Here is a 21,495-nt window from a genome sequence, read left to right on the forward strand (position 1 = left end):
ATAGGTCCCATGAAGAGAAAAATGACAATACTACTACTAAGCAAAAATAAAATGAATGTGTCTTTTTAAATAAAAATAAATGAATGAATATGTATGGATAAAGATAATTTCTGTATATTTCTAAATGTATCCAGTTTATGCATATAACGTTAATTGTTTTCGGGGAAGAGTTTGCAGGCTGCCCCACGGCGCCTCCTTCAAGACAAACCTGAGGGAGCAGGAAGCGTACAGTAAAGGGATAGCGTTTCCATTATCTTTTGGTTTTCATGCTGTCAGAACTTGCTATCCTTCTGTCCTACTGCTGCTCAAAGACCCCTGCTTGGGAAATGTTGTGAACACTACTCTATTAGAAACATTATGTAAGTCACAACAGACTCAAGTTCTCTCATAACGGTGGTTAGCTAACGTTAGCTACGAAGCTAGGTTACTCGGACAACCCTTCTTACGACAGCTAACTTCGCTATGTGAACTAACTAAGCCAGGAAAGTGGCGATAAAGAAACTCTGCGACTGGCTGGTTGGTGCACATTTAGTGTTTCCATTTTTGAATGTGAGTAGATGATGTGACGAGATACTGCTCATTGGTTGGTTAACTGTTACTATTTGTAGCTAACTTGCTATTAAATTGTACTAGTGTTACTCAGCTAACGGTTGCTACCAAAGTTGCTAACTAGCCAGGTAGCTATAGGCTGAATGCATAAAGCAGATACAATCGGCTCGTAAAAGTCATTGTCTCATAATTAGTATTTCTGTAAAATGAAACCTTTATCACATACAGCCATAGGTTACATAAGAGGCCAGTATTGCATTTTCTTAGCCAAGGTAAGCTAGGTAACGTTAAGCCTGACGTTAAAACCTTCATCTGTTCGTCTGGTTGTTTTATCAGTCTCAGTTTATCGAGTTTACATTGCACTATGACATGACTCCACCGTAGTTTAATTTCATATCAGCCAAATAATATTGCTAGTTCATGAATAGAAAATATTCTATGGTAAAATTATTTCCAAATTGTATTCATTGAGGGTTGACACAATAATTGTGAATTGCCTTTTGCTACAACATGTTTGACAGCTCGTTACCACAGCTAACTTATAAGCTATTACACGTATCTGCTATTATCCAACAAATCTTCAAAATATTCTTGTTTCTGGCTTATGAAATTACCACAGATTGGTCAAGTGAGTCATTTGATTGGTCATACATCACTAAAACATTACGAATGCTGGTTTTGATTTGACCAGCTGTGACAAAAACTCAAAGCATTCAATTTTGCAATGATATGAAACTGAAGAAAGAGAAGATAAAAACAAATGCTGACATTTTAATATCTGTTATCAGCAAATATTTGGCAGTTTTGGTTGATATGTTTTTGATGATAAATTAATTTCAAAATGGTCATTTATTAATTTTCTCTAGTTGACAAATCCATCATGATTATTATGTTATTTTCACTTCTGCACTTTGATTGTGTCATTTCCCTCTGTGTAAAGTTATCACTCGAGGCAATTCAGTGATTGTTTCAGTGATAGAATACATACTAATGGAACTGATACAAACCTATAGTTATTAGTACTGATACATTTTGTAATACATTGTATCTATATTACACATTTATACTGTATGTCATATCATTTTAAGTAAAACAAAACATTTACAAACTTACAGACACTCAGAGTTCATAAACATTTAACTGTCAATGTCTCACTCTGTAAGTTTTATGGTTTACATAATTCTGATTTGAGTAAATGGTAAATGGGCTGCATTTATATAGCACCTTTTTACCTCAACAGACAAAATGCTTTACAGTTTTGCTTCTCATTCACCCATTCACACACACACACACACACTGACACACTGATGGCGGCAAAGCTGCCATGCAGGGTGCTGGCCTGACCATCGGGAGCAATTTGGCGCTCAGTGTCTTGCTCAAGGACACTTCGACACATGGACAGAAAGAGCCGGGATCGAACCGCCAACGCTGTGGTTGGTGGACGACCCACTCTACCTCCTGAGCCACAGCCGTCCAGATTAATCTCCTATTGATTAAACAAGCAATAGGAAATTAATCAATTACAATTTTGATCAAAGTAAAACTATCATACATTTGTCACTGTTTCTCAAATACAAGGTATTCCTTCTGTTAATCGTATCATTGCAAATTGAATATCTTTGTGATTCAGTCAGGGAAAAAAACATTTGATTCATCGGATTACTCCTCTGTTGCTGCTTGACAAGTGAGTTTCATCTTGAGTAAAAATGAAATGCTGAAGTTAGATCCTGCGTTACTCTTGTAGGTGTTGCAGGTCGCTCTCATGTGCCCATGGAGAAAGCGGCCTTTGAGGGGTGGCTGGAGTCAGTCTCCGCCACTTTCCTTACACTAAATGACCAGCAGCGCAACCAGTCTCTGGACCACCTCATATCGCTAAGTGGTGCCGTCCAGCTCCGTCATCTGTCTAATGGACTGGAGACGCTGCTTAAGCGCGACTTCCTGCGCCTCCTTCCTCTGGAGCTGGCCTTCTACCTACTGCGCTGGCTGGATCCACAGACCCTGCTCACCTGCTGCCTAGTCTGCAAACAGTGGAATAAGGTAAATATAATGATGTTTATTGCTGAAGGACAACAGGCAGCATTGACATATAGGAATAAAGTCTAAAGACTCTCCATTATGAGCCAGGATGCAGCTTCTAAAGACTATTGAAAAGAAACATGTTAATGAATGAAAGTAGTTCTGTGCTTCATTTATTAATTTGGCCTCCAGTTAACACTTTGAATTGTTGATTTGGGGAAAAAAATAAAAATTGGGAATAATAATATACGTGAGTATTGGTGTAAAACTGCATATGACTGCTGTGTTGATGCAGTTTCAGAGCAGCTAGATCAACTTTGGTTTTTTTTCACTAACAGATCTCTGATAAAGGGTTGTGTCGGTCTGTTAAAATATTTTCATAATGGAAATGGTCTTGTGTATCGTGCTTTCTCAGGGAAGCATCCTCGCTTCTCTGTCTTCATTCTACAGAGCAGAAATAAGTGAATTATTGGCTCACCCGAGGAGTGAGGAGGCATGAATTAAGGCAAATGAGAAGCACCCTACGCATGCGTCGGCATCTGTGTGTACCTGCCAGAAAATCTGTCAGAAATGGACTTTTTATCCAGTTTTAGGCCATATCTATTTTAATACACTTTCAGATAACGGTCGTTTGTCATTTAACTGGATAAGGATTTTTAATCATTGGACGTGGATCTTAAGCTGTTTTAAGGACTTGTCTTATGCAGGAACAGTCACGAAAGTGCAAGAGCACACATCTGAGAACACCACTCTCACCAATCTTGGATTACTTTTACCTTGTTTCATGTTTTCCATCTGAATGATTGTGTTGTTTTGTGAGTTATTCCTGAACTGAAGTTGGCTATAATGGCTGTGAATGTGGACCGCAATCATCAGTACTCACAATTGAAGGAGGATATTCACCGCCTGAAGACAGAACTTCAAAAAAAGGATCAGCTTATCGACAGCCTGAGTAGCATTGCTGCTACCCAGGCAAAGCATGTTTGCTCCAGCCTTATTGCCCAGGCAGCCCAATCACCCTCCTCCCCAATGTCACAACTGGTCTTGGCCTCTGCAGCCACCCTTCCCTGGCTGCCCTCAACACACACCGGCACTGGGCCGGCCGCCCAGAGAGTCCTGCAGCCGAAGTGAGTGGCCATTCCTCTGAATGAAAGCTGGTTGCCTCTGCACTAGAGCCGCCAGCTGATCCAGAGGTCGGCATGGGAATGGCCCCGGTTCACAGCTCCACTTCAATGCTGTCGCAGCCATCCTGGCTGAAGTGGTTCATCGCGGCCGAAGGAGGGATTTGGTTAGGGGGAGAGTTTCTCCACCACCTCCTTGAACTCTCTCTAACGGCTTCATATCTCTGATGGATGAGGCTCCAGTCCATCCTGGTGATGCCCCTACAGTCCCGCTTTCACCCCAGCTGGCAGACCCCACTCCAGCCATGGCCCCTCCCGTCACCGCTGCGTTTCCTCCACCTGTGGCCAGCGGGGGCCTCATTACTCCACAATCGGGAGGAAGCGCCGTAGGATAATGTGGGAGGCCGTCATCAGACGCTTGGGAGGTCTTTCTTGGGCTGAGCCTCCAACTGCTATCCTCATTGCAAACGAAGTCTTGAAGTCCTTTGGATGCGGAGTTGAGCACTTTAGCCGCATTTTCAGCCTGCACACCTTACTCCAATCTGCATGCAGCACTCAAAACATGGATTTTATTGACAATTTTAACTTTTTAACTTGTTCTGGGATCATGCTTTGCTCTTCAAAAGAGACAGGATTCACTGTGTCTGTGTCCCACTGACTGTGACTTTGTCAGTGCACCCAGGATGTCTGGTCGCAGCCTAGCTGCTGTTTTTTCCAAACAGTTTATCTGCCACTCCATGGACATAGTTCAACAAGTTCAACACTTTGGATGTGTACGTGCTCAGGATTAGATTGATGAATCTCTTTTACTGTCTGTTGATTTACTGCCCACCTGGCCCAAATAATGGCTTCCTAATTGAATTTGCCAAGTTTTTATTTACTATTCAATCTTCAAATTTGAATGCAACATGTATCAGGGCCAACCCACAATCATGCTCACACTCTTGATTTGGTTTGCCTCTGTGTAGTTTTATGGTTTTTATTGTTTTTTATATTGATATTCCTGTTTTTAACTTTCAGTTTTTTTTCTCAATTGTTTGCATTGGTTTTGAATGACGCTACATGAATAAAATTTACTTACTTACTTATCCCACTGATAATTCAGAGGGATGGCGGGGGTCACAGAGCGCGGCATAGGCAGTCTGCACAGTTGATGTGTGATGTTCTGTGATCATTACTACTCAAGATTTCAGGTCTCGATGATGCTGCTGCATAAACGTCACAGTTTTCTACTCATACAGGCTGCATTGGTGCAAGTCAAAGTCCTGTGTCTGTGTTTGCCATCTAGGAACAACTGTTGCAAATTGGCACAAAATGTATTGATTTTCTTCTGATAAAATAAGTTAGTTAGAGTTACTACTGATCTTTGATTAAATGAAAGGTTACCTTATATGACGAGAAAGGCTAATAATAATTCAGTTTCATAAACAATTTGTTTTCAGAACATAAAAGCTAAATTTACAAACCTTTTCTTGTATTGAAAGCAGCGTTCAAACATTCCAACATGTGTCCGTCTCTTTATAGGTGATAAGCTCATGTACAGAGGTGTGGCAGGGTGTGTGTCGGAAGCTGGGCTGGAGGATTGATGAGTCCATTCAGGATGCAACACACTGGAAGGGGGTCTACCTGAAGGCTAAACTGCGTATGATGCAGCTGAAGGATCAGGAAGCCTTTGAGACATCCTCGCTCATCGGCCACAGCGCTCGTGTGTACGCCCTCTACTACAAGGACGGCCTCCTCTGCACAGGTACACTGTGGCTCTGCATGATTTTGAATATGGAAAATGTTGGGTTAGATTTGGGCTTGAGTTACATACAGGTGTTGAAAATCTTCTCGTCTGTCTTGGAAAGGATGGATATATATGTAAATCAATGTGTAAGTTGCCTATTTACACATCCAGCAGACACAGCAACATTTGTATTAATGTAGCTCTCATTATGTGCTACATTGTAAATTTCTCAAAGAACTTCAGTACAAAGTCAGAGGTTGTGATATGTAGCACAACAAGCTAGTTAAGGTGTACACAGAACCACATTCCTGCACATGCTCAGTGGCGTCTGCCTTACATAGAACTACTCTCTGGAGACTGAAAACTTGACGCTGTTATTAGTCTTTGGAGCCGTTTCTAAGCAAACTAATGTGATCAAACTCTTTGGATACACAAACAGTACTTGTTAGTAGATCAGTTCATTGTTGGTTTGGCTGAGACTAGTTGACAATACGAAATATTACATACAATTAGTGTTAAAAGAACTTCTTCGTAATGACCATTAAACAATAGAGACCGGAGCCGAAGTATCAAATTTAACAGAATTTATTTTCTTGCACAAGAAGGAGCGTTGTGCAACACACAGGATGAGGTTACAAAGAAAAAGGCTCCCAGAAGAGCACGTACAACAGGGTTTTATACATCTTAAGTGGGCGTTACAGTTCTTTTCTTAATCTATCAAATACAGACTTATAGATAACGTCATGTTTGTTTTCAGTTCTCCTGTCCAGGAGGATCTTGTCCAACTGACCCCCAGATGACATGTCTCACCCTGTCTCCAACAAATTTTAATTTCTACATCTTCCTCTTTACAAATATAATACTGAACTTCCTTTAACCTTTGCTGATAAGTCTGCTGACGTTGCAGAGTTGCAGTACAAGACAGGAACAATTCATCATGATCTAGATAAAATAGTAACACTCATACAGAGTGTAATCATAATTTTTATAACAAGTAGCACTTGCTTTTTGCTGGTTCTGGGGTTCACTATTAGCATAACGAGCCCTGTCAGGAATTAACTGCGAGGAGAGAAGTTGAAGATGTTAAACCTCTGCAAGTTTATGTTCTGCTTGTTCAACACTTTGATCAATTACTCATGTCGTCTCCCTTACTGGTATCAACTATTTGTTGACTGCAAACACACACTGACACAAGGAGAAGAGAAGATGCATCCCCCGTCCGCAGCGAAGGCTTTGTATAATCAGATGTAATTTATCAGCTGAAATTCCATTATTGTAACAATAACCATTATTTGATTTTCTTACTTATTGGCCAATAATATATCTCCCACTAATCTATAACAAAGTAACACCTACGTTGTTATTATAGATAGATAGTAGGATTAGCATGCTAGGCTAACAGTCCATCAGCTGTGTGACTTTATATTCGTATCATGAAGTCTTTCAGAGAACATAAACACTGATAACACACCTGTCACCTGTTAAACCAGAGACACCACAGCTACACCTTATTTCCATCCAGTCTATGGGCTACACACAGCACGGTAAGACTGTGTGGTCTGGACGGGGTGTTATGAAAGCAGGTCAGAGCTTGTAACAATAACATAAATGTCCTCTTGTCTTTCAGGATCCGATGACCTTTCTGCCAAATTATGGGATGTGCGCACTGGGCAGTGCATTTATGGAATTCAGACACACACCTGCGCTACAGTGAAATTTGATGAACAGAAGCTGGTGACCGGGTCCTTTGATAACACCATTGCATGCTGGGAGTGGAGCACAGGGGCTAAAATCCAGCAGTTCCGGGGCCACACAGGAGCAGGTTGGTTTAAATGTTCAGCACCTCTCTGTTCCGGGTTGTTTAGAATAATACACAAGCAAACTGTTATTTATGTAGGTCATTTCATTACATCACAGAAAAGCAAAGAACATTAAAAGTATTTATACATAAACAACCAAGTCAACCAAATGCATTTAAATACATAACCTCAACAAAACAAAGCTTTCACAATTTTTAACTGTGATTTACTACAAATATTTTTGTAGCGTTCACAATAATTTCAATTGGTTATGATAATATTGTACTTACCAAGTTTTTGAGATCTGGCAACAGGGTGATGCCACAGAAAGAAGTCTGGCAGGTTGTAAACAAACCTCCAGGTTATTCAAACTTATGTGAGACGATAAAATAAAGATGAAGTTATTATCTAAACTGTCTGTTGTAAACATCCATTCATCACAGTTTACAGAGCCACTTCCTGCTTTAAACGTGTTTATTTCTGCTGTAAAGTTGGGCATTTTAACATGAGGGTCTATGGAGATTGACTGGCTTTTGGAGACAGCCTCAAGTGGCCGATCAAGGAACTGCAGTTAGTGTTGGCTTCATTTTTCAGCTCTGGGGGTTGTTGCTTGTGTACAACTCAGCTCAAGCTAATATGAAACCTCAGCAGTATTTTTAGTATTATCGTCACTCCACTGCAGTGTACCAAGCAAATAGAATCGGGGGAAAGTTTTCCTCATGAATTTACTCTATATAACCTCAAAGAGCAAAATGTTTGTATGATACATTTTCATTTAAAAAATTAGGCAATGTGAGAGCGATATGATGCATTTGATATTATGAACTTTAGTGCTCAGTTGGCAGAAAATTAACTGGTGACTAGTTTTATAAGTGAATAGTTTTTTTTTAAATTATTTTTCAAGCAAAAATGCCAAATATTTGCTGGTTGCAGTTGCTTCAATGTGAAAATTTGCTGTTTTTCTTTGTCATATGACAGTGAAATTAATATCTTAAGGTTTTGTAGTGTTAGTCAGACACAACAAACAAACTGAAGACATCACCATGGCTTCTAAGAAATTGTGAATGCTTTTTTTTTACATTATTCTTTCAATATTTTATTGACTAAATGATTAATTGGTTAATAGAGAAAATAATCTGCAGATTAATCAATAAAGAAAATAATAGTTAGTTGCAGCCATTTAAATATTCTTTTTTGCTGGTGATTGAAAACTGCTGTGTGTGTGTGTGTGTGTGTGTGTGTGTGTGTGTGTGCTAAGTCTTCAGTGTGGACTACAATGATGAGCTGGACATGCTGGTCAGCGGCTCTGCAGACTTCACCGTGAAGGTCTGGGCTTTGTCAGCTGGTGCCTGTCTCAACACTCTGACTGGACACACTGAGTGGGTCACCAAGGTCAGCCCACTGTTCCTTTTCAAGTTTTATTTTAGGGGGGAAAAAAATCTCTAAGTGTTATAGGTAGCGATGGGTTCTGATTGCTGGTTCCATTTTGGATCTGGTTTTGGGTCTGCAAAAAACCCTGACTTCATTAAGCTCAGACGCTGGCAAACCAAGTTTCTCACTTTTAGATCAACTTTGCTGATGTTGGTTAAAGCTCGATCAACTGTAGCTAATAAGCTGCCTGTTTCACGGCTGCTGGCTGCAGCGTTCGCGCTCAATACTGGACCAATTTCAAAAATTGTTGTCCCCATTAGTCATTTAGACATAAAATGATGGGAACATAGAGTCCAGGTTGAAAAATACCAAAGTTTCCCTTTGAGTTATAGTTTAAGCCTTTTTACCTGCAAATTCATTAAAATTCAGTTTATTTTAATGACCACACAGCTATGCTGGTGAAGTAGTTGAAAAGTAAACATAATAAGATTCGATTAGAAATTTGAAACGATTCAGATTCGATAAGTGGATTCAATACTGGATTCAAATTAGACAAAATGCTATTGAACCCCATCCTTAATTATAGGCTATTTCTTCGGGTTTTTTTTTTTTTTTTAACATAACCTTAATACAGGGTTTCCACCAGAAAAGTTGTTAGACTTGGCAGCCAAGTGTCTTTTTTTGGACTGACCATTGAAAGGTGGACAGGTGGACTTGGTGATGGACACCTGCAAGGTGGACTGAGTCCACTACCAAGACACAGGAACTTGGCTCTGGTCTTGAGGAGTTGTAGCATTTATCACCAATAAATAGCCTTAACTGTACACAAACTGCACTGCTTCATTCAGAGCTATACTGCTAACTTTATACTCACCATCACACATGCTCTCTCTCTCTCTCTCTCTCTCTCTCTCTCTCAACTGCACACAACCTACACACTAAGCTATTCCTTAAAGCTACTTGTATAACACATTTTAGTTTAAAAGACAACTTAAAAATGCTTAGGCCCAGCGGGGAGTCAGTACACTGGTGGAAACCCTGCATTAAGTTGACGCATATTTATAAAAATATGACGTGTGAGTTATTTTGGGTTCTCAGTTGCTTTTATTACAAACAATGTGTTTTGAAACGTGCATCTTGTGTTATCTCCCATCAGGTGATACTACAGAAAAGTGAAGTAGAATCTATGGTGCACAGTCCTGGTGATTATATCCTCCTAAGTGCTGACAAGTATGAAATTAAGGTAATACTGATGTCTCTATTGTTTGATGTGTGTGTTGTTTGAAAAACAATAATTTACTGTTTTATGAGCTGCTGTACATGAGGAGTCCATAAGATGGAGCAAACACTGTGTTCCTTCTGTAGGTCTGGCCTTTAGGGAGAGAAATCAACTGTAAGTGTCTGAAGACACTGTCAGTGTCAGAGAACCGCAGCATCAGCCTTCAGCCTCGCCTGCAGTTTGATGGACGCTACATCGTCTGCAGCTCTGACCTCGGAGTTTATCAGTGGGACTTTGCCAGTTTTGAGATTCTCAGGTAGAATAATACACAACGAACGCCAAAATCTGTCTCTGTGAAATAATGAACCTATTCTGTAGCTGCTGTGCATTATTTGTGAAATTCAAACTCACCTTCCTGGAGCAGATGTCACAAGTATATAACAGTTGTGATTATTGTGGCCAAAAATGTTTTATTTTGCAGCAGCTTTTCTCAAAAATTGAGATTTAATTTGTGATGTTTTGTGCTCTTATGTGCTCTTATTGCAGTTAAGTTATGGGAATTTAAAAAACGTTTTAAATGTATTTTCTTAACATGAGGACCATGGGCTCAAAGTTCTATAAAAAAGAAAATATTGTACTTTCAACATGTGAAATCAAAAGTAGGATTGTTGTGTAAAAAACAAAGGCATCGTTGACAGAAAAACTAGTTTGAAGACTTTGCTACACACTTTGGTAAAGTTGGAAATATATTAACAGATTCAAACTTTCTGGATCTTAAACTCATAAGCGGAACCTTTTTCAAACACAAACAACGCCTCTTTCAAACAATAGTAATGTAGACAACGCGATACAACCTAATTTTCACCATCAGTCCTCTGAGCTGGACTATAGTCTCTATGTACAGCCGGCTGTGAGACAAGTGCACAGGGGCCGTCTAAAATGTGCAACATGCAGAAACTTAGTTTCCTCACACCAGGATTAATCCTGGTGGCTTTTAACAAGGGGAAGAAACTCAAGCAGTTGTTGTAAAGTACCTTCTGCCATCTAGTGGTTCTTTTTGTTCTTGTGTTAAACAGTTTGAAATAAGTTATTGTTATTACATCTTAAATAAATTATTTAAATTTGACCATATGGCCTTAGTGTGGTACATTCCCAAAAAATATGGTAGTTATATCACACTTGATATCATGTAGCTCATCTTTTTAAAGAAGAATTTGAAAATATAAATGACAGTTGTCAGGGCATTAAACCAATGATCTGTTGATCTTTACAAATAAAGACTCGATAGTCTAACAACGGCATAGTTGTCAGTGCTGAAAAAAAAGTGTTTTAAATGGAAAGTCAAATCGAATCGTGACCTTAAAATTGAAAGTCAAATCAAATCATGGATTTGGAGAATCATGACACCACTTAAAAATAATCCATCTGTACTACACAGTGACCTGTGTTTCACCGGTGTGCATTACATCACACAAAACTTTTTACTGTTTTACGTACACGTTTTAGGCACTAAAAGTAAATTGAGGGTGCTTTCAAAAATAATGCCATCAATTGTTTTTATCAGTCAACTTGATACAAAGTTCAGTCAACAGAAGAAACTTAAATGAAATCAAAATTTGATATTTGGCTTTAAAACAGCAGCAGTTCTCCTCAGTTCACCTGCACACAGTGTTTCAGGTACTTGGCAGGTCGGTTGTTCCTGCATCTTGGAGAAGTTGCCACAGTTCTGTGGATTTTGGCATCTCAGCTGCTTCTGTCTCCTCATGTTAATCCCAGACTGACTCCATGATGTTGAGATCAGAGACCATCTGTTGCAGGACTCCTTGTTCTTGAAGATAGTTCTTTATGACTCTGGCTGGATGTTTGGGCTCATTGTCTTGTTGCAGAATACATTTGGGACTGATGGGATGCCTCTATCATGGTATTGCATAATGGATAAGAATCTAAACATCTAAAGTGAAAAACTTTAGGTTAAACTTTTAGTAAAACTTTTGCACAGTACTGTACATGTAAAACAGAAACCTCAGTAACAAGTTTTTCCTTTTTTGTAATTACAGAGAATTATAAGAGAACTTTGTTATTATAAGATAACGTCTTAATGCAGCATGTTTTTATGTTCCTAGGGTGATAAAAACGCAGGACCCAGCCAACTTGTCCCTGCTCAGCTTTGGCGAGGTGTTTGCACTCCTTTTCGACAACCAGTTCCTGTATGTGATGGACCTGAGGACAGAGGCCATTTCGGGCCGCTGGCCTCTACCAGCCTACAGAAAATCCAAACGAGGATCCAGCTTCCTGGCCGGTGTGACGTCCTGGCTCAACGGCCTGGACGGGGGTAATGACACTGGACTGGTGTTTGCCACAAGCATGCCGGACCATAGCATTCACTTGGTACTGTGGAAGGAGAACGGATAGAAGCAAACAAGGACACCAAACCCCAGACTGCTAGGATATGAGCCACCATCATGTGTGCTCTGGAACATATGAACCTTAACAGATCATGCATGGACCAAAGCATCTTGTTTTTTATCTGTTTCTTCCTTTGCATACAGTCCTCCTCTAGACATAAACATGAACAGTAAGAGATGGAAATGTAAGGCAAACTCAGAGCTAGATCAGCACTTGCTCCTGCAGAAACCTGTAAACCTCTTATCAGTCCTCTGATCTTAAACAAAGACAAGAAAATTGACTTCTTGAAGACCCAAGATGTCTTGGCGACCATTTAAAAAAAAAAATGCCATCAAAAGTTCCAAAATAAACATAACCATATGAATTCTCATGTAATAGACTTAAACATGGAAATGTTTGGGGTTTTTTTGTTTTTTTTTTTTTTTTTTGGCAAATTAGCTCTTTGAAGAGTTTAGCATTGTGCAGTGATAATATTTTAGCCAACCTTTAATCCAGTCTATGTTTGGGTGCCAACTTTGGCCACTGACCTTTTCTTACCAGGATAAGATTATGTCAAATGTGCTGTGGCTCGAACATGCCTAATGCCAAGCTGCTCACTGAACTGATTTGCCAAAATGTTGGTTTCCTTGTAGAGAACAGGGTTGCCTTAAGCACAGTTTATAAACCAGAACATCTCCTTTGATATCAGACTTTGACAACAAGGGAGATGTTACCTGAGGTTTTTACAGACCATCCCCGAGGAAGCTGTACACCGTATCGTATGTTGAAAAAGTGGTTTGGTACATTGTTGTGTACCATGTAAAACATTGTGAGATTTCATGTAATTCCACTGAATATGCTTTTTTAAAAAAGGGGTATGTGGTTTAAATGTCAGCTTAAGAAATGTGATGTGCCTTTTCAGTTCATTTGACGTTACAAACTAGAATTCCTTGATAACTCCGGCACATTACAGTAAGGTGATGACTACATTGTAAATCTTACTTTTATGTTGGATTTTTCATATTTACTGTGCTCTAACAGTCTAAGATGTCTGTAATTTTATAGCTATCTACCTGACACGACTTGCTCAGTGAATGGCTTATATGAATCATTGACTGTATTTAAACATCAGGTTTATTTTTCTAAAGGCGATAATGCATTGCACAGAGAAGAAGTGAAGTAGTTGGTTCTGTGCAAAATTACTATTTTAAACAAAAGAAAATTTGAATTGATGGTTTTCCTGGCTTAACAAGAGAAACAATCTGAAATCATGCCTTCTGTGCATCAGTTTTAACATTGTCTCAATTAGGTTTTCTGCTTCTACAAAACTGAAACCTCAGCCATAATTGAGTGTTTTTTCCCAGAATTTTTCATTGATGTCTTCCTTTGCATTGGTAAGTCACAGATCACTACGGATGGAAATGTATTCATGTGCACCAAACCTCATTTATGACAGATAAGTTTTTTTCTTGTATACAGACTGTAACCTGTTCCTCACATGGATTATTGTACACAGCAGATGTACAGACTGTTCTTAGTTTAGGTTTTTCAAATCTAATTAAAACTCCACCAATATATTTTGTATTGTTATCTGACCATTGCACCACATTATGCCCCACCAGCAGCACTCGGTCAAATTTGAAATTACAGTAATATGATTTGTGTATAAAGTGATACATTGAAATGGAAAAGGAGAAATATGAAATGGGATGTTAAATTTTGTGTTGAAGTATCTCTTCAGAGTTAACTCTGCACACTGTTTTTATTTCACAAAATCTATTGCACTGTCATAGCTTTATGGTCACCTGCATCCATCTACAATCAGCTTCAATATTGCAGTCGTTCAAAGAAATAAAAGTAGCAAATACATATAGTTGTGTCTGTATTTGGTCATGCCACCATTTGTGAGTGTGAGTCAACATCATGTTCCTGGTGAGTGTTGTTTTGCTAGCAGCAGCTTTAGGGACGGTAATATGGGTCCATATACCTGCAAAACTAATGACATTCCCATCAGCCTCAGCTGTACGTTGTGCGGTAGTGCTCGTTAGCAAATGTTAGCATGCTACAACAGCCTCGTACAGCGGCTAGTGTGGCTGTAGACTCTTGGTCTTGTTAAAACCCATCTGTATACCAAATATAGCAGTTAAAATGTGACTTGCTGACACCATTAAAATGTTATTTTATTCAACATTAAAATCTGAAAAGGTCATTAGTGATAGAAACCTTCTTTCCTCTAAAAACATCAAATTAGTATTAATTGTAAGTATGCTGATTTCACTTTGTTTTCTCTTAAAGATGAGCTCCATCTCTAGCTCCATATTCAAGACTTCTATCAAGTACAGAAGTATGGTGCATGTCATGGCATCATCCCTTGCAAATTGTGTACAGAATGTTGTTTCATCACAGCAACCACAGTTCCTTTAAATTGGACTTGGTGAGGTCCATGTTAACCTCTGGTGTTTTGGCCTGTTTTTCCTGACCCTTACTGGAAGAAAAGATAAACCAACAATGTTTGGGGAATTTTTCTGTAATCAATAAACTGTATATGCCAAATATGTACACTTCATATTCTATACTGTGGAAAATAGCAGGTGAATGTGCAAAAAAGACAGCAGAATATTTGCTACATTAACACTATGCATCATATTTTCTACATTTCCTTGTCAATAGGTCTGACACACTTCAGCAGTGTAAATAGCCCGTTAGGCTGAATTCACACCACATCAGGTGTGGCAGTGAAAACGCCAGTCCCCCCATTCATTTGAATGAGGGTAAAGCGTTGAGGCTGCAGGGGTGGCAAAGAAAGAAAGAAAGTTGAACCAGGATCAACTTTTGGTCCAAAGAGAGAGAGAGAGAGAGAGAGAGAGATTTTGAACATTGGAAAAGAAGAAACTAAAAGCCAAAGTAGATTACAATATTATGTGGCCTTAAAAGAGATTATGAATTGGTAGAATATCTCTTTACAGTCAGAGATAGAAAGCAGAGACATATCCCAACCAAGCACAGACTCAGTGACCACAAATTGGCAAATAACATCATGGCAGCAGGCAAAGATGCATTTCCTCCCACAATGTAAACCATTCAATGAAATATGGTACATTTACTTTAACAAGTTCAACTAAAAATACTCCTAGGAGAAGGAGGCAAGGCATCTTGCTGCCCAATATGTAGCAACATGCAACCTGAGGGACAATGAATGACCTAGACACACACACACACACACACACACACATATATATATATATATGAATATATTTGTTTGTCTTTTGATCCATTAACCTCATAGACAATCAAATTTTACTAGTTAAATTAGATAAGTAGTTGTTTTGAATGAATGAAGTTTCTGAAGTAATAAAAATGTAAAAACATATGTGAAGAATTTCAGGTTGGATGTTTAGCTTTTCCTTAGCATTCCACGTTGCAATATGTCAGCCTCAAGTCACACACTTTGAGACACTATTTCTAAACTTTATTATTTTAATTTAATTTTTTGTTACCATTTATAGGCCTTATTACTCTTTTTATTTATTATCACATGCTTTATCATGTATCCTCAAGATGTTTAGCTATTAATGTCTTCATTTATCCTAAGAAGTTGTTGTTGTCTTCTTTGAGCTGCAGTAAATAGAGGTCACTGCTTGGACAAGAACTTAAAGTTATGAGACTGATTAATTGATAAAATTGAGAACTGAATTCAGGGTTTAATGTTTCCTCCAGACATTAAAGATTAGCCTAAAGGAAGCGGTGCCCAGACAAGGTTTTATATTAATAAAATTATTAATATTCCAACAACAGTATGCAGTATATACACTGTATATGTTGGGAGGTTTACAGGCAATATCATTCCAAATAGTAGCTCAGTCTGTGTTGCATAAGTAAAGGGCCTGGCAGTATGTTTGTATGTTGAGCAGGTTTAAGAAGCTAAAAAACTGCATATACCTGCAGAGGACATTGTCATCTGATTAAATGTTTTCAATATTCTTTTGTCATACAGTTTGAAATATTATTCAGCAATGTTCACCTATTGTCAGAGTTATTTACAGGTCATGCTCAAGTAATTGATGGTTAAGTCACAAAATATTAAGATATTACCAGCAGGTATCTGTTTTGTAGAAATGTATATATATCTTACAGGCTAAAAAGTGTCATTTCAAAGGGCTTGCCATGTTTAAAGATTTAATGTATCTTCAATGCTTTATTTGTATTTGAATTGAATGTGATGTTGATGTGAAGCCTTTAGAACTCAGGTTAACTGAGCAGTCAACATCATAAAGGAGTTCTAGAACTGATGTCCCGCATAAATTAGAGCCGTTTGGATTCTGTTCATTTTATTTTGAGCAGTTGAGTAGACAACCACACTCTTATTAACAAGCAAGTGATCTAAAGAAGTGGACTGTAAATCACCACTGTGATATAGGTAAGTCACTTTTTCTTTCTCTTTGATGTAGCAACATTTCTGAGCTCCAGTTATCCTTTAATTTACAACCAGAATTGAATAGATGAGAAAAATGTACAATATTATTCATTTATTGATTTATTTATTGGGACCATGTACAGTGTATAACACAAATGTTACCAGTTGATGTATTGTACCAGAGTTAGCTTATAGCTTATTTTCATCTGAAGTCCCTTCGGCAGGTCACAATTAAAACATATAACAGCACAATAACAGACAGTACAAAGCAAAAAACACACAGGAAACATAATACAAAATACAAAGCTACACACAATAGCACATCATATACACCCACAATGTCAACAAGAAATTAATAATGTAAGCTTGTCAAATTAAAAGCAAGATAATTTGCGTTCATGAGAAGACCATGAGATAAAATGCAGAGTCAGTGGTTACAGAGCTGAGTAGCTTTCAGCAGACTTTTTAATTTGGTTTTAAATGTACTGATGGAACTGCAGCTCTTCATATCATCAGGTAAGACATTCCACTGAGTTGTGGCTTTCACAGAGAAAGCTGACTGCCCAAATGCAGTGTGACGAAATGTTATGGTACAATCTTGTATAGAGGATATTCTGGAGGATCTAATAGAACTTACTGAGCGAGTGTACACAAAATCACATAGTGGAGGAGAGGCCGAACCACTTAAAATTTTATAAACCAGGCACAAATTTGAGAATAATCTAAAATTGCCAAAGCTCAGTAAATTGTATTTCTCCAGTACCCTACAGTGATGGAAATGCATTGGCTTTTTGTTGTTTGTTGTTTTTAGAGTTTGTTTGTATAAGAACTCAAGAGGTTATATGGCTGTTTCTCCAGCCTGCCCCTAATATGTGATGCAGTAAGACATATGGGAAAGAATCATAGCAATGGAGGCTGGTCCTTAGAGGCAGTGGAGGTTGCTCCTCCTCTATTTTTTGAGAGGCAAGAGGGAGATCAAAATATAAAAAAGAATTTTTGGATGAAGTAAACCATTACCAAATCTCAGTATTATTTACAAAATATTTTTCTCTCTTCTTTGGAAAAAATCCATTATTGAAATTCTGGTTAAAATACTTCAACAGCGACACCTGCAAGGCAAGAGGAGAAAGAGCAGTGTGTGTGAAGCGGTGGTGGGGGGCAGTGGGGGAGAGTCGGGGGAGTCGGGGACAGAGGAGGACGGGTGCCTGCTGTCCTCAGCAGTGCGGGATGTTTTACATCGATTTAATGTACTTCTCTTTTTTTTCATGCTAATCTATGATTGGCCAAGACATGTAAAATGATGCTCCAAGGGAGAACCGTCTCCCTAACCAATCAACAACCAGAATGTAATATTGACATCACGTTGGTCCAATGATAGTTTCCAGATTTCATCTTCAATTCTCTCCACTGTAAAGCAGAGTAGCAGCAGTGGATAGCGAGCAGTAGATAGCTCCTTGTGTTAGTCAACGCAACAGTTAGCTTGTTGTGGCAGCCCTGAAGGACTCTTTATACATCCATGGAAGGACTGTTAAGGACTGTTGTTAAGCACAGGACAGGAGCAGGAGAATGGATCTGGACTGTGCGGCGCAGCAGCAGCAAGAAGCCGCCAGGAAGGCGTCTTGCTGCCTTTATGTCTTGAGGTCACATGTATGTGGCTTATCAAAAAAGTCAAGACACTCATCAGCCAGACATTTCTCCGTTCTCTGTGAAGGGCAGCTGAGATTGACACTAAAATGAGAATAGCTGGTCCACCTTAAAGGTCAGTGTGCCTTAAGTGAGCCTGGTCAGGTTAGGCTAGCGCATTGTTGCTAACTTCAGGGCTAACCCCCTTCGATAAACAAGTATTTTCTTGGTCTTGAGAAGCTGCAGCATTTATTAACTGACACACCTAGCCTATACTGTACATCAGTGGAGGCTGGTCCATATAGGCAGAGGAGGTTGCTCCTCCTCTATTTTTTGAGAGGAAAGAGGGAGATAAAAATATAAAAACGAATATTTGGTTGAAATAAACCATTACCAAATCTCAGTATTATTTACAATTTTTTTTTCCCTCTCTTCTTTGGAAAAAAAACATTATTGAAATTCTAGTTAAAATGTTTCAACAGCAACACCTGCAGGGCAGGAGGAGAAAGAGCAGTGTGTGTGAAGTGGTGGTGGGGAGCCGTGGGGGAGAGTGGGTGACAGAGGAGGACAGGTGCCTGCTGTCCTCCGCAGGGCTGGCTCTCTTACATTGATTTAATGTACTTCATGCTAATCTATGATTGGCAAAGACACGTAAAATGACGTTCCAAGGGAGGACGTCCTCCTTAACCAATCAACAACCAGAATGTAATATTGACATCGCGTTGGTCCAATGAGTTTCCAGATTTCATCTTCAATTCTCTCCACTGTAAGGCAGAGTAGCAGCAGTGGATAACGAGCAGTAGATAGCTCCTTGTGTTAGTCAACGCAACAGTTAGCTTGTTGTAGCAGCCTGAAGGACTCTTTATACATCCATGGAAGGACTGTTAAGGACTGTTGTTAAGCTAATGGGAGAATGGATCTGGACTGTGCAGTGCAGCAGCTGCAGGACGCTGCCGTGGAGGCTGGAGAGAGAGTTAGCTTGTTTGTCATTGTTGCTAATGATATCAGGCTGGACAACCAGCAGCCACAAAGTTCAGTTAACTAACAAACAAAATGACCAACGGCCACAAATGGACGTTATAACATGAATAAATGTCTCTGTGTGGCTATTGTGTGAATTTATCTCCTTAACAAGAATGCAGCAGAGTTCATATAATGTGTTGTGGGTAGTTTGCTTGTTGAAGTTACAGTGAGCTGTCTGGACTCATTCATTCATTTGGAATTTATCCCATTTTTAAATGAGTGGTTGTTCAGTCACCTGTTGATGTTGTGTGATTAGTGACTGAGTGTGCAGGAGGTCTGGCAGCTGGCTTGTGACAATTTCTTCGGTTTGTTTTTAAGCTGAGCTGTATATTTATTAATAGCGTAAAGTAAATAGAATAACATAAGTGTTAACATGTCAGTTTTGTAGACTATATTTTGTATGTTGTGCATATAGATAAGAGTGTGTAAGTCATGTATTTGATACATGCATTAACACTTTCTGATGTGAACCTACACTTTTGGATCAGTGAATGTTTTTAGTGTTCAGTCTTTCTAGTATTCAGCACTGATCTGTACTTGTATCAGATTATAAGCTTTGTGGTACTTTATATATTTCTGTATACTAAGAAAATACACAGGAAACACCTGTAAATGATGTGATAAGTTGTCTGTTTTTGATGAGAACATAGATCTGTTGTCACAATAAAACAATACTATAAATTTGAATTTCACTTAGTTAGTAAAATGACACATTTGAACCACTCCACGGCTAAAATGAGCACTTCTTTGTTTAGAAACAATATGTATATGCTAAATGTCTTTAAAGAAGCAGCCTTTTCACCACTCAGGAGTTTTGTTTTTGAATGCAAATTGATTTATTGGCATATAAAATTGTCCCCCACCCCTCTGATTTCATTGAGTGGGGGACAATGATATAGTTTGATGCAGTTTGTTGTAAGATTCCATGTTGGTTTTCCTGTCCTCCCCAATTTTTTGAGTCACCAGCTGCCACTGCTATGCATTCACTGCCACATTGACGTTACTGCTAACCTTTTCCTCTGCCCTGCTAACATTCACGTCACTTTTCTGCTGCTTGTTCTCTGCACTCGCACTTCTAGACACGCTCATTTACACACTCACTACCATAGACTGTAAAAAAAAAAAATGGACGTAGTCACCATGACGTCACCCATTTGTTTGTAAACCGCCATTTTGAAGCCTTGAATTTAGACATTTGACCATCGCCATGTTTGATTTTTGGAGCCAGAAGTGACCATATGTGGATGAGAGGGTGGAGCTGACCCTAACGCTAGCTGCTAGCTTGATTAGAATGGTGCATTTACAATCTATGGTTAATTGTGATAATGCTAATGTTAATTAGCAAGTGAAAAGCAAGCCAAAAACCATTAAAACAAAATGTACTCACTGGAAAAGCTGAACATCCAACTCCTTAGAGGGTCTTTTACTACAACCAAACGCTGAACAAGACTTTTTTAGGTGAGCAAAACGTTACAGTTAACTTTAATGAACTGAAAACAATAGCAGCAAATAGCAGCAGCTACCTATACTCTGTGAATCCGGGGTTACACCATGGTTATGCTACATAATCACTGTGGTCAAGATTTTGAGCAGCTATTTGAAAGAAGCAACAGTAAGGATAAGTGTCATGGAAGTGTGACACTTCATAGCCAATAAATAAAACTTAAATAAAGTGATATAAGTATACTATTACATTATTGGCTCCAGTTATTACATTTTTATGATTTTCTTTAAACCCAGCAAATAATGTAATAACCAGCCAATAATGTAATAATGTATTACATTATGGGTAAGTTATTAGATTATCAACTTTTATTACATTAAGAATGGAAATATTATTATATTATTGGCAGTTATTACATTAAGAGCAGTTATTACATTATAGTGACAGGGCAGACTCGTGTGATGTAACATTATGTTAATATACTGTTGATAAACAGTTCTATGAATGACACAGCTCTGATACTTTACTGATACTTGATAGATTGTTGATAGGACTTGTTAGACCTTCAATGATACTGTCACACTTTTCCTTCTGTGTTACAACCTGGTCTCAGACAAATAGTTCATCAATGCAACCACTTCATAATCTGTATAAACCAGCACTGAAAACAGTGGATAATAAGCCTAAAAACTCTCATCACTATTGCAATATCGTTGAAGCCACTGGAAACACAAATGCACAATAGTGTTCTAACTATGTAATTTAGTTACATCACTAAATCATTTATAGAGGAAATGCATTC

The 21,495-nt window shown here is 38.7% G+C and overlaps 1 protein-coding gene across 3 annotated transcripts; it reads left to right on the plus strand.

Moving 5' to 3' along the window:
- The first annotated feature begins 201 nt into the window (after positions 1 to 201).
- Positions 202 to 13,921, plus strand: fbxw2 (F-box and WD repeat domain containing 2). 3 transcript variants are annotated; one of them, XM_067574193.1, is made up of 8 exons: positions 202 to 359; positions 2,294 to 2,586; positions 5,211 to 5,433; positions 7,043 to 7,237; positions 8,473 to 8,606; positions 9,742 to 9,828; positions 9,951 to 10,120; positions 11,928 to 13,921. In XM_067574193.1, exons 2-8 carry the CDS (start codon positions 2,320 to 2,322, stop codon positions 12,214 to 12,216), a joined length of 1,365 nt encoding a protein of 454 aa, XP_067430294.1. In that variant the 5' UTR covers positions 202 to 359; positions 2,294 to 2,319; the 3' UTR covers positions 12,217 to 13,921. The 3 variants fall into 3 exon arrangements, with proteins under 3 accessions (XP_067430294.1, XP_067430293.1, XP_067430295.1); XM_067574192.1 differs by having other exon boundaries at positions 207 to 549; XM_067574194.1 differs by having other exon boundaries at positions 207 to 516.
- Positions 13,922 to 21,495: the final 7,574 nt, after the last annotated feature.

This window comes from Thunnus thynnus, chromosome 19 (genome assembly GCF_963924715.1).
Source record: "Thunnus thynnus chromosome 19, fThuThy2.1, whole genome shotgun sequence".
NCBI classification, from domain to species: domain Eukaryota; kingdom Metazoa; phylum Chordata; class Actinopteri; order Scombriformes; family Scombridae; genus Thunnus; species Thunnus thynnus.

Coding starts and splice junctions, on each gene's coding strand:
- fbxw2 (XM_067574193.1), top strand. CDS start 2,320: ATGGAGAAAGCGGCCTTTGAGGGGTGGCTGGAGTCAGTCTCCGCCACT. Junction 2,587..5,210: donor TCTGCAAACAGTGGAATAAG/GTAAATATAATG, acceptor GTCTCTTTATAG/GTGATAAGCTCATGTACAGA. Junction 9,829..9,950: donor CTGACAAGTATGAAATTAAG/GTAATACTGATG, acceptor TTCCTTCTGTAG/GTCTGGCCTTTAGGGAGAGA.